Source organism: Protobothrops mucrosquamatus, unplaced genomic scaffold, assembly GCF_001527695.2.
Source record: "Protobothrops mucrosquamatus isolate PMUCROS unplaced genomic scaffold, P.Mucros_1.0 scaffold783, whole genome shotgun sequence".
Classification (NCBI taxonomy): Eukaryota; Metazoa; Chordata; class Lepidosauria; order Squamata; family Viperidae; genus Protobothrops; species Protobothrops mucrosquamatus.
The window spans coordinates 237008-251082 of record NW_015387051.1 but is presented as its reverse complement, the minus strand read 5'-3'; the positions used below and the strand labels follow the sequence as shown (position 1 = coordinate 251082).

The 14075-nt window shown below is 35.8% G+C and overlaps 1 protein-coding gene and 1 long non-coding RNA gene across 5 annotated transcripts in view; both read left to right on the top strand.

The window, feature by feature from the left end:
- The first annotated feature begins 3414 nt into the window (after positions 1-3414).
- LOC107289916 lies at positions 3415-6140 on the top strand. The gene is made up of 3 exons (XR_001548937.1): positions 3415-3469; positions 4928-5016; positions 6050-6140. It is a non-coding gene; the product is annotated as an uncharacterized LOC107289916 (long non-coding RNA).
- A 10-nt stretch (positions 6141-6150) lies between these two features.
- CHD9 (chromodomain helicase DNA binding protein 9) overlaps positions 6151-14075 on the top strand; it is a 38495-nt gene continuing 30570 nt past the window's right edge. For 2 of the 4 annotated variants that reach the window (XM_015818743.1, XM_015818742.1), the window contains exon 1: positions 6151-7625. In XM_015818743.1, the coding sequence (XP_015674229.1) occupies positions 6216-7625 (1410 nt within the window). In that variant the 5' untranslated portion in view covers positions 6151-6215. Of the gene's footprint in view, positions 7626-12161; positions 12534-14075 lie in introns of those variants that run through there. The other 2 variants (XM_029284642.1, XM_029284641.1) reach the window with 1 other exon arrangement.

Here is a 14075-nt window from a genome sequence, read left to right as displayed (position 1 = left end):
TGTTCAAGTTTATTATTTTTCAATCAAATTGCACTACTGCATTTTTTTTGTTCTTTCTCTGTTACACTGATATCCTCCTGCCTTTCCTCAGATAGGTCAAGGTGTCTTATATGTAGATCTTCCTTAATTTTATCCCCACAGAAGGAATCCTATGAGGGATGTTGGATGAGAGATTATGACTGGCCCCAAATGTCTATGGAGATTCTCATTCATCCCGGTCATGGTTGTCCCAAAGGTGCTTTTTCAGGAGTCAACTGGGCTTTGAAGACATTTTGCTTAACATCACCAGTGAACTGGTTGAAGGGGAACTTGATCCTGGGTTTCCCCAGTCTAAGTCCAGGACCTTTACCACTACAGTAGGATAGTTTTTTCTTCGTTGTGACTTGTTCCCCATTTCTCTATTGTTGTTAGTATAGATAGAAAAAGCCAGCAGTTAATGGAATCCAGATGTGGGTGCCACAAATTGATTCAGTGAATTATCTAAACAGAAGACAAAGGCAAATGTTGAGGGAAAAAAAGAGCCATAGCATACATGACGCTTGCGTGTTGGTGCTGTATCTTGCTTTTCAGAAATCAAAGGGGGAATTAAGTTTTTTTTCATACTTGTTTAATATACTTAAGCAAAAATAAGAGACTGAAGAGATTTATTTTGGTCCAGTTTGCTAGAGAAGCATCAAATAAGTGACCAGTTGCATATAGTTTTGTAAAAGTTGGGTGGTACAAACAAAAAATGCTTTAACTTACAGAAGATGTATCAAAGTGAACCAGTTGGAATAATGTAGGATTTCATGCTGTCATCCCTTGATGTGCAGTTGTTGTTGTTTTTAACATAATGGTAATGGAAACTGTGGCTGATAATGTATTAAAAATGTAAAATCTGACAGTTGCTCAAGAACATTGTATGGAAATAGTGAGATTTGTTATGATTCATATTTCTAATATTTTTACTGAAAATGATATAATGTACTTCATGTATCTCTCCATTTTACAGTTGCTTGCATATGGTAATCTGTGCGCTGTTCATGTTTTAAATAAGCAAATGAATCTACAGTTGTTTTGTAGTATTGTTTTTACAGAACTCTGATAATTATATTTCTATGTTTTCTAAGACATCTGATCATATTGTGGTCTTTTATTTTGTCTGATGCAATCTTTTATGCTTTATAATTTTAGCTTATCTCAAAGAGTTGGATATTTAGCTACATATGCACTTACTTTAACTGGGAGATGATTCCTTTAAAATGATTGTTTCAAGTATGAATAATAATCTAATTACTGTACTCTTCAAAGCTATCTAGTGATAGCTGTGGCCATACCATCAATAGACCAGAGACTGCAGAGCCATACTAAAGGCTGCAGCGCTATTAGAACAAGAGAAAACTTATATATTCTTGTGCATCACTAAACAACTGGGGGGCTGCTGGTTTGTGTGTGCACATATCAGTTTCATATTAAATTACTTTTTCCTTGTAAGTTGTCATATACAGTGAAAAAGGTGGTCCTTTTCTAAACCACAGTTAGTGTTCTGTAAGTTGTAAAAGTTAAAAGATCTTGGGGAAATAGAGCGTAGTGTAGGCAGAATCACCATTTTAAAGTCAACGTTGCATAGTTTTGGTTTAGTTCCTATTAATACAAGACTGTTGCTATTTCATTAATAAATGCAAATTAGTTTGCAGTTGATAAAAAAGGTCAAACAAGTCCTCTTTAAATTCATTGCAGCTTGTCATCATAGTCTTGGTGAATTTTCATTTGATTGATCAGTGTGTTGTGAAGTAGTTAGCATATTTACTATGTCATTAAATAATATAATACAAACATTTAAGCTCAAAATTAATCCATTTTGAGTTGAAGTAATCTGTTCCAAGTTCAAAAAGTTTGAAACAGCTGTTCCATTCTTGCCAAGTGTTCCTACTCTGTCCCATTCCTACTGAACATGTTTCAAACTTGAAATGATTGTGTTTTCATTTCAAAACTGTTGTTGTATAATTCTTCTGGAATGATTGAAGCACTTCCAATAAGATCAGGACAACCTGTTTTGAAGTTGAGATATGTTGCATTCCCCTACTAAGTTTGCCTATTGGACTAACCTATTTTCTCAACTTCCAGCATTGGATATATTATGAAATATAAAACTTGTACTCTAAGCAGTGTGGCTGCTCTATTTTGTCTGTGATTTTTTATAATAAGTAATATATATGTACATTATTGTGATCTTTTAGTCAGATATACCATATTGAAAAACGTTTAGGTCAGAAATGCTAGTAACTGAAGGTTTTCAGATCCTTTTTAACAAACACAAATTGGGGAAGTATAGAATAAAAACATACAATACAGATGTTTTGGAGAGCCTAAACTGCCAACACAATAACCGTCTAGGATCTGTAATCCACTATCATACCAGTAATTAATTTTCAGAAATAATCTTTGCCATCTATTTCCTGTGTACCTCACTTTCATCCTCCTTATCAATATTTCTTCATCGTGGTTACTTTAACTGTAAACTACGGTAACAGTAAATAGAGAAATAGAATGACCTGGGCAGGCAAAAAAGCTGTGGGAGTGGGGGCAACCACCAATTTCCTGCCAGCTTCCCCATTAACCTTCCTACTGGGTAATTGGCAGGGAGAGTTTGAACTGAGAATCTCCTGAACATGAGTGAACGCACAGTGGCACTAAATAGGCCCCAACTTCGCCAAAATTTAATCCCCTGGGAATAATGGATGCTGGATTCTGGGCGGATTCTTTAAGTTAGCCCATTTGAGGCATGTTGATTGAAAAATTGTTGACCTATAATGGCCTGTTTTGCCCAATTGAAGGTTACAAACAGACAAGTAGGATAATTTTAGTAGTATATAGATCCTGGTAACCTTTGCATTCTTGTTCTCTATGAATTAGTCTTAATTTCTCTTCAGTCCTGTATAATATATCTCTATATCTTGAATGAATAAATTTTATATTTTAAATGTTCAATGAAGGCTTTAGTTATTTTTTTTCTGTCCCCAAACTCCCATTGTAATGTATTCCATAGTAGAGTCTATAGTGTCTACCATAGTGAAAAATGTTACTATCTTAACTTCTTTTGACCTTAATAGTAAATGATATATCTAGGATATATTTTGCATGCCTTATGATATCTAACAGGTGTAACAATTTATTTATTTATTTACTATAGTACTACTAGTAGAAACTTTATTGATTTAGTCATTTGACCATATCAATATAAAACTATTGCAAGTATAAAGTAAATGCAAACAAAACAAAAGAACTTTTTCTTATAGCATTTACATACTATCGGAGTCGTTTAACTCATTTAAAGCTGGATCAGTGGCAGTTCTGCCTTTTTAATGCTTTTTTCCCCCTCGTCTTTTCAGTTCTGCTGTCCCAAGAATATTGCTAGAAGAAAGTTTTTTCAGTGAACACTGGTGTGTCAGTGCAACCTGCAAAAGGGAATCAATTTGTGTACCAAATGGTAAGAGTTTTTGTGTTCTGCTCCAGAACCTATCTATGAAATATCTGTTCCCTTTGGATAATTGACTTAAATCCTACTGAGAGGACTTAAAACGCTGAGATACTTTGGTTGTGTCAATAACTGTCACATGTACAGATTTTGTTTGTCACAAAATGAAATAGGTTCGCTCTTTGTCTTCAGTTACCTCCTCTAAGCAGTTGGCCAAATACTGCCTCCTCAGAGGGGCAGAGCTTATAGGGATCAGTGCAATGTTTATCAGTTTGACAAAAAAAGCACTATACACTTGAGATATCTCAAACCCGTGGTACACCAATTTATGATCCCTCCAGCTGCAAAACCTAGTTTTGGTAGAGGCCTTATTCTGGGACAGTTCTGAGGAGATCAAAAACAAATCCCTGCTGCACCAAAACAGATTATCTAATTAATAGATCATTTAATTACCTGATAAAATATTAATATTTTATCTGAAGTTTGATTAAGATTAAGATCAGATCATGACATATGCTATTGGAGAGAATAAAATAAAATGAGAATAGCGTGGGTTTTTCAAAGTTCCTTCTCCATAATTCTTGCAGCCCCTGAGACTCTGTTCTTTGGAACAGCAGAGGCATGAAGCAAGGCAGTAAAATCTGCAGAACTTTGGATGGGAGGTGTCTTCCTGATTTAAGCTGTTGGGTGCACAATTAAATCATAAAAAGTTTTGCTGGAAAAGAATGATCTAGTGCAGTGTTTCTCAACCTCAGCCATTTTAAGATGCATGGACTTCAACTCCCAGAATGCCCCAGCCAGCCAAGTGGCTGAGATTGAGAAACACTGATCTAGTGGATACACCTTGAGCAGATATCATTGGCTTCTGAGCACTGCCTATGCTATTGCTTAGAGATTCTTTCACATGCCATTTAGTTTCAACAGTGGCTTGTTGTGTAATATTAGATTATACTGAGTTTAGCATTAGCCAATGGATGCTTTTTTACCAGAATTTATAGTAGCTCCACAATCTGGCCTTAAAGCTAGAGTGAGAGATCAATCAAACAACTCTAATGGGGGCTCTAAATCACCAAAACATTGTTGATCTTGATGTTTCTGTGTTAAAAGTTAAATTGTGCCTTAAATCTTTAGCCCATGGTGTTAGATAGTTTTGCTGGAAGCAATGTTTGCTTTGTCTAATTAAAATGTGCTTTAATTAAGAACTATTTAAGATTGGTAGTACTGGGACATGTGCTTTTAATGAGGTTAAAGTAATAGCTTTTCCACCAGTGCTATATGATAAAACATGATACTAGACCTAATACTTCAGAATTGTTTGTATTTGCAGAAGTGTGCAGTGCCTTGATGCCTCAATCTCCTATCCAGATTTTGTATTTTGAGCCTAACGTTTTTCATACCAGCAAATTTGCAGGGCTCAAAAAAGGTATTATGCTGGAACTAAATTGTTTAAAAATATTATTTATCTTTCAGATCCGTAATGCTACCAAATTATATCAGGGACCAAATATTTCCCAGGACTAAGTAAAACTTTTGTAACAAAATGTGCTATGTATTAATGGGTAAGGATGTTTTTTTCTTATTATTTATGAAATTCATAATTAAATTCTTCACTTATTAAAGTTTCAATCCATGTTTGAAGCTGGGCAATGTTATATTTTTATGTAATTTTTACATTTATAAATACATATTTGGGGAAAGTTACTGGAATGACCAGAAGGGATAAAATAAAAAATGAAACCATAAGAGAAAGAATTGGCAATAGAACCAATCTTAACCAAACTACATACAAAAACAGCAAATAGAGTAGTTTGCTCACCTGGAGAGGATGTTGTGGGATTCCATACCGTAGGAGGCATATATAAAAAGAGGAGAAGGTCAAAGAACATGAGGTAGACCCAGAAGAAGATGGAGAGACAACATCAAAGACACACTGCAACAACATCAATTAACAATAGTTGAGGCTGCCAAAAGAGCAAAAGTCAAAACGTTGTATCTCCCTCGACTGCCAAAGCAGTGAAAGAGAGGGTAAAGAAGAAAAATGCATATATTCATATATAAAAATATATTTAGAAACATATCAGTAAGAAGATACCAGAAAGTGTTTATGATGGAATTTCAATTACAGTATTAATGTGTTTGTATTCTGAATGAATTAATATAACACACGAAGCTAAAACCAAATAACTATTATGGCTTAGTATTATGTACGAACCTACTCTCCTTAAACTGAACATATATTTTCTAGTGACTGTATTTCAGTTAAATATAACATCACTGTGGAAAAGAATGAACTGGGGCAAAATACTGAAATAGAGCATGATAAGTAAAGGTAAAGCAATATATTACTCAGTTGTATGAATTGTTATGTACATTGCAAATACATTCCTTCAACCACACTGACATTTATTTTCCAGGTCCCTAAAGAATATTTTTTATCCCATCAGCAGCTACTTTTTTCTGGGAATTTGGGGAAATAAACTGAGCTTGCTTACTTTACTTTGATATATAATAGATATAATGATTAAAAATATAATACATGAGAATTAAAAGGTATTCCAAATTGTTTAACTGCTTTTTTCCTTTCTTACCTAGGATATTTAAAACACTTCAAGATTTTATTTCTACAAAAATGCTGGTGGATGTCAACATGGCTTAGATGAAGTGCTTCCCACTGAAAAAAATATTTTGTTTGTGTGTGCTGCCGTAAGACTCGCTAACTCCATTTGTGGTAGTGGCAAAGTCACACAACTGTGTCAAGATGACAGACCCTATGATGGATTTTTTTGATGATGCCAATCTTTTTAGTGATACCTTGGAAGGCTTGTCAGATGATGCCTTTGTACAAACTGGGCCTGTTTCTCTGGTTGATGAGTTGAACTTGGGTGCAGAGTTTGAGCCTTTGCAGATTGATTCTTTGAACCACGTGCAGGAGACACAAACTCAGCAAAAGATGAACGATTACGAACATCTAAACCAGTATGATTCTCTGAAACTTCAAGTAAGTCAGTCCTTCAGTAGTCCGGTTGAAAACGTTTTATCCCCACATTCTGAGTTCAGTTGCTCTCCTGTCCATCCACAAAATCAAACTAATGGATTATTTCCTGATGTAGCAGATGGGAGTCCGATGTGGGGGCACCAAACTTCGAGCAGTGTTTCTAATCAGAATGGATCTCCGTTCCATCAAGGACCTACGCAGTCTATGCAGCAAAATAAAAGCTTTGTAGCACACCACAGTTTTGCCTTATTTCAGGCCAGTGAGCATCATCATCCATGTGCCTCATTGCAGTTGCAGCAAAGCATTAATGCAGGAGAGAACACTCGGAATCAGCCTGATGGTTTCTTGGAGGTGAATGCGTCTGTTTCACATAGAACTAATGTTCCCCATCCATCCCAAGCTGTTGATGTATCAAAATCACAACAGTCTATCTCTATGCCATCCTTTTCTCAGACTAGGAATAACTCGCCCCACTTTTGTGGAAATCAAGAAGGAAACTATGACGGACCATCTCCTACGATAACGTCATGCTCTATTAACACGCAGTTTTCTCCTCCTTTTTCCTATAATAGCAACCAGATCTCTCCTTCCAGTCTTCTTCAATCTTCTGCAACTCTTTCTGTTAGCCAGCAAGCTCATCCCCTCTCTGACTTTTCGGGAAGTGATGCCTTCGCAACTCGAAGAGGGACCAAACAAGAAGATTCAGACAGCCTCCTTAATTCAAGTACATCACTGACTTCAAATAATTTCCACGTGTTGCATTCAGCACAACCTCAGGGCAACTTCAGCAGTTCAAAACTATCAGCGGTGAACATTAATTTTTCTACCCCTCCTGGTTCGGGTCCTCAGCTAAGCCACTTCAGTGATCCTATCGAGGGTAATGGTTTTTCGTCTTTGGATGAGAATTTGCTCCATCAGGTGGAGTCTCAAAGTGAATCATTTACAGAACTTGACCCAGAAGCCCTTCTGCAGGAAGATCTCCTTCCCCAGTTCGATGAAACTGCATTTGTTCAGGACACCCCAAGTAATGATTTAGAACATCAGCTGGAACAGCGCATTGTCCCACAAGCAAACCTCCTTCAGGCTCAATCTCAGAATTGCGACCATCCCTGGTATCCTCCTGGTTCTAATCTACATCAGCCAGAGCAGAAGAACGTCACTGCTCAAGCCCAGGTAAGTAACAGTACTGTTGTAGAGCACCTGTGGAGATTCTCAGTCATCCAGGCCATGGTTGTCCCAAAGGTGCTTTTTCAAAAGGCAACTGGACTTCCTTTGTTTTCCTTGAAGACATTTCACTTCTCATCCAAGAAACTTCTTCAGTTCTGATTGAAAGACCCCAGGATCACTGAAGTGGTTGAGCTGAAAGTCAGAACTGAAGAAGCATCTTGGATGAGAAGCGAAACGTCTTCAAGGAGAACAAAGTCCAGTTGCCTTTTGAAAAAAAAACACCTTTGGGACTGTTGTAGAGCAGTATTGTGCCTTGACTGGTTTATTCTTTTCTATGCTATTGGCCAACATTAACTGACAAGATCAGAATTAATTAGTAACAACCGTATCGTGAAAGATACTTATGCCATGTGTAAATCTACAGAAGAGATTTGTTAAACAAGGTTTTAATTATTTTTGGTGGAAATTACAATGAATGTCCATTTCAGAAACTGCAGTTTTCTTCCATATTTTGCAAAAGACACAGAACACACATTTTTAAATTTGATCTATGTGACTTGACAGATTGTAATTACTATTTGTACTTTCAGTTTTGCCAACTGTTGAGTTTTGGGATGTAAACAAAGAAATAAAACAACAAATTGATATTATAATCAAATATATTAAAAGTTTTTAGATGCCTCCCAAACAAGTCTTTTTAAAAAATATTTTTGTTCAGGTACATGCTTTTTTAATTTTGTGCATACAGCTTTTTAACCATAATATTAGCTAACACATAAGAATCAAAGATTGTACGTGTGGATGAATTGACTGAAATGCTGCCTTTCCAATATTCCTGTTGATCTTAGAATGTTTAGCCTGCTCTACGTTGATTTTCAGTCAGTTACTAGTGCAATTTAATAAAACAAATAAATAAATACTTCCTTTAGTATTAATAGTTCATTTTTAGATAGAATATAATCCTGGGTAATATCATATTATACAGATGGAATATTGTATACACAGTTATACTTTGAAATATGCCATAGGATATCTTGAGGACATGACTCTGAAGCCTTGTCCTAGAGGCAATGCTTTGTCACTAAAAATCAGGGGTATGATTTTTTTAGAAGTCTTAAATTATATAGCTTGTCTATTCTTTTGATGGCCACTACAAATTACAAGTTTTCTAATTATTTAATAACTGTTGAGCAGGCATTAGCATCTATATTGATTTCTTTTGAATATCAGATACACAGAGCTAATGATTTAATCAGTGTGTGAAATGTTACTGTCTTAATGCATGTACTTTTTAAAGACTTTAATAAAAATATTAAGCAAACAATGCCTCTAGATAAAATCATATACGAATGTAATATGAATGCTTAAAATCTTTTGCAAAAGAAGGATGGATAAGATGGCCTATAAATCACTAAGAATATATAGGATCCAGACTAGGTCAAACTTAGAGTAGGACTATTGAAATTAATGGGACTTAAGTTATCCATTAGTAATATAAGTGTTTATATGTTAGGAGTTTTAAAATGTGTGTAATTTTTTAGTAGCAGGTTGCTATTGTGAAGATATGCAGGGAAAGGTCTAGGATAGCTAGGGGAGAGAGAAATAAATTTGCATAATATTACTTTGCTCAAAAGTGAACAGATACCGATTTCCAAAGTCTCTTGATACGTACAAGTTAGCCATTGCAGTATAAATATATTGCAAAAACATTGACATGGATTTTTATGAATATATTACTTTTTGAATTCTCAGGACAGTGGTTCTCTCTGTCGCCAATTATGCATTAGGAGAAAGTTTTCTTGTCCTGAACTGGCAGCCAGAATTGAAATACGATCCTAGCTATTACTTGTCCTGTGCTGCAGAAGCTGCTTTGCACTGCCAGGAAACTCGGTAACTGAAAGCAGAGTCATTAACAGTAGTTTTCGTGCTCTTGGCGTCCTCTGTTCCTCCTTAAAGCAAAGTATAAACAGGAAGTGGATTCCAGGAAGCAGTGGGAAAAGGGAGCGTACTAAATTGGAATTCATGGTTCATGACAGTGTATCTAAGGAGTAATGCTTTGGGATCAAAGTCAGATTAAGCACAAGTCAAAGTTGCCTCTGAATTGAGATTTAACCATTCTGTTGAAGAATAATTTTCTGAAACAGAGGTGCAGTGATATAAAAACAACTTTTGCACAGTGATATAAAAACATACGTAAAATGTGTCAACTGCCAGATGTCCCATCCAACATGGTAACTGCTGAGGATTCTAATAGTTGAAGTTCACATAGCCAAAGGATGCCCAGGAAGTGATGAGAGCAATTCCTAACAAACCTTAAGTTCTTCTTTCTCACCTCCTTTTTTTGCTTTTCTTTCTCTAATGTGAATATTACTAATTTTTATTAATCATAGTTTTGAACTACAACAGAACTTTGAACTGTATTGAATCTTAATTATGATGTATTGAAACAAGCCAGCTTAAGTCTCAAACCATCCCTAAAATTGAATATAATTTGTCATGTATAGAAGAAAGAACCTTGTGCTCATTGGAAAAGAGAAAGGGGGAGTATGTAAGCCTGTTATTTATTGTAGTATATTTCCTTAATAACAAGCCATTGTTTATCATGAGTCCAGTGAATTCAGTCGTTTGTCCCTTACTTAATGAAGTAATGCTGACTGGTAGCTTTGTTTGTTTAAATTCCCACTAAATGAAATTTGACCGAGGTATGTAAAGTCTATATATTGCACTATGTTTTAATCTGCACATGACTAATTTCAAAATTAGTTCATGAGAATCAATAGGCCAGGACAGGCAGCCCTCTTGAGACTGTATGCCAATTATGGGTTCAGCTGAGATAAGCATCAGATATGATCCCTTAATTATTTCTGATTCCCCCTTTTTTCTGACTTTTGTCTTGTCTCTCTTATTCCTTGAACCTGTTTTCTACCACAATCCTGAAACAATTACGTGAAAGTAAATCCTGTTAAATTCATTAAACTTTTGCTTGAGAATAATTCAGAATTCTCTGAATCTGAATGTATTTTATTATTCTCTGGAAGTATTTAACAAGCAATGAATAGAACTGTCTTATTTTTTTAAAAAATGAATTTGTTAAGATTATTGTACATTCTTATTCAACAAATTCGGCATCCACAATTGGGAACTTGAAAAGTTTGTTTTTTTTATGTATTTCTATGTAATTTGGTCAACTCATTAGCCTTATTCTTTGTCACTGCCACCATTTAAGGAAAATATGTTAACTTCCACTGGTTTCATAAATAGTGTGTATAACTATTTAAATACTGTTTACAGCATTTCTTCTGCATTGGGCTTTGTGATCTTCTCTCTCTGTAGTATGATCTTGCAATTTATTTTCCACTCTTTTCATCTTTGAGATTTCATATTTAAATGTGGCTTTGCTATCCTAAGTATTAGGGTGATGTCGATTTGAAAGAAATATTTCTTCAAAGTAGACAATGCCATGTTTTGTGGAAGATTTCCAAGACTATAAGCAAGAACATGATTGCTTTCATATTATTTGGGCTATTCATATTTGGGCTAAACAAGAAAGGACTTCGATGTTCATCAGAAATGTTATATGATCCTTGTCCTTGTCCACATATTCCAATGGTGTAAAACTGACATTTAGTGTTATCTAAATTGGAATCTCTGGCTGGTGCTTATTCCAGCAAGTTGGAATCCAAACTTGTGGTTTGTTTATTGGATTTGATTTTTAGGTAGTTGGGATGTAACAAATTACGCTAACTAAACCTGGAGTTTTCCTGGTTTGTTTGCAGAGGAAAGGGGTTCATTTATTTATTCTAAGCCAAACTTCTTAAATTCTAGGTTTGAGTTATATGTAAATAAAACCAGCAAAGCAGCAAATAGCACTTTTAGATGCTATTAATGATGCTTAATTCAATTGCATATTAATAAGACATAATCAATGTTGATCAACCCCAAAATAATTTTTAAAACCTTTTGCTTTTAATATTTAAATACATTCATAGTTTCAGATTCTTTTTGCCGCTAAGATAATTATAAATATTTTGTTTCCTTCCTTGACAAAAATGTGAGGATGATGATATAGGAAATATTCTTGATTACCTAATTTGTCCCCAAATATCATAGAATGAAAAGAAGATAGAAGATTAATTCTAGATTAGACAAGGTATAAGACACTGAGTTTAAAACACCAGTTCAGAGTAATACTGTATAAACTGTTCCTGTTCTTTCTGAACCCATCAAGTTAAAATCTTTGTGCAGTTCCTGAGCGTCTGACAATAATTACAGAAATAATTCATCTGGCAAAACAGTGACAGGATTCTTTTGAAAAAAGTTATTTGTCAGGTTTTAAACACTCCTTGAGTACAGTATGTCGCCCATAAAAGTATTATTTGAGCTGTTGCAGAAGGTGGAAGAATTAAAGAGTTAACTCTTCTACCACATGTAGGGAAGAACAGTCCACTGAGGGTTAAATTGCAGAGTCTAATGGAATAATAACTGGTAGCACCATCTGCTGGCCTAGTTCCGCAGAAGGAGTCAGTATTTTTAACGACATCTCTAATATTCACTCCGCCGATGCATTTTGATGCTTTGTGCATTCATTTCTTTTGGTGTTTTGTGGGAAGCTAGCTCTCTGCTTAGCAGCTATTTTTGAAAGCCAAGTCGTCCCGGAATGGCCGAGGCTGTACTTGTCTAGCAGAGGAAGGAGACTTAATGCCAGTCCAGGAAGAAATATGTTGATAAATCACAATGTGTATTTGCGGAAGGCTGTGTCTGCCTTGGCTTTTGGCTGCCTTAAATAGGCCATTTAGCAATCTTCTTTCAATGCTGTTCTCTTGAACGCTACCTACCTCCTCGGGTGGTGAAAAACCAGAGGGCAACCTTTGTCTCATGCCAAAAATGTCTTCAGTGAAGAGGCCAAGAGGAAGGGTAAGTGAAAGCTTGAATGAGTGGGAGGAGGAGGGGTTCTTTGGGCTAAAAGGCTAATGGGATTGAATAACCTTCCTTATTACTGGCTGCTGCTGCTACGGGAGTCGTGCCTGTATCGCCATCTTGAGCTTGTTGCTGTTTTCTCGAATCTCGGTGATTTGTGGTAGCTTGCTGGCCTTGAGATGGCATTTTATTGAGCTATCATAAGCCCTGCTTTCTTCCTGGTGCCGCAGCACTGTGGGTTAGGGCTTGGATGAGGCTCTTATAAAAAAAATGTATCCAGTGAAGCGAACTAGAATTGTCCTGAAAATGTACTTGGAAATTCCTGACTTTCTCCCTTGCTGTAGTGAGAGGCACATTTATGGGTGAGAACACAACATAATTATTATCTCTTTATCTGTCTCTCTTTCTCTCTCTCTTTTTCTTCTCCCCTTCTCCCCTCCTCCTCGCCTCCCCCCCCTGTTTGGATAGGAAATTCTTTCCATTCCTTGCATTGTGCTTTTTAAAACTGTCTTTCCATGCAGTCTCAGAAAAGCTGCTGTAATTGTTTATGCTGCAATCAGGAATTTCAATCTGAGTACATTTAGAAACAACGGTCAAACAAAAGGGACTGTTGAACTGTTTCCTGTGAATCAGCTATACATGAAATTTTAAACAAAGGGTATTTTCATAACTGATTGATTGGGATCATCTTAGTGTAAAAAGGCGTAGCGTTGCAGTGAAAGTCTATTCTACACAAATGCCTTGTGTCTGGCTGTAAAACAATGCTTTACGTACAGATTATGTTATGACGTTAACTTGCGTGTTATGTAAGTATGATTTTTCTTGATGCTTCATCAGTACATCATTTGACATCCAACTTCACTCAGTGCGTAGAGCAGTGGATAATGTACTATTGCTCCTTTCCATGGAGTTCTTTATACTATTCTGCTTGTTCAGATAGGAAAAAAGTGCTGTTAAGAAATCTTATTCCATTTAAAAATTCAAGAGAGAAGGTAGTGAGAATAGTAAGCAGTTATACAAAAAATATATTTTTGTATTTGTATGCACAATGATGAAAATATGAGTGGGCCTGCAGAGGTAAATTTATGACTCAGGGGAAATAGAGCAGAAAAGAAGGAAACAAAAATTAAAATGGAGAATATGGATAAATGCAGTTGCAGCAGGAATGCTATACTGGCCCACCCACATTTGTGATTGAAGACTGGAAACTAGACCCTTGTCTAGAAGGCTGCTGATCCTCTGTTGTGCTCTGAATCTGTGCATGCTCACTAATCCCCCAGCCCTGCACATTTTATGCAACAGAATTTTTAGATTCAAAAGTCAAAAACTGTAAAACCCAAAATATGCTTCATTGTTTTGATTTAATGATTTGTAACTATGCTGTCTTTTATATTTAAGTATGACTACCAATTGCAACGGAGGAGAAAGTACTTAAACGTGTTATCTGCCTTTAACGTGTTGATGCTTGTTTTTGTTTTCATTGCACAAAATAAATCGGGCCTAATATGAAGCAATTTTCTTGTAAATGAAGCTAGGTAT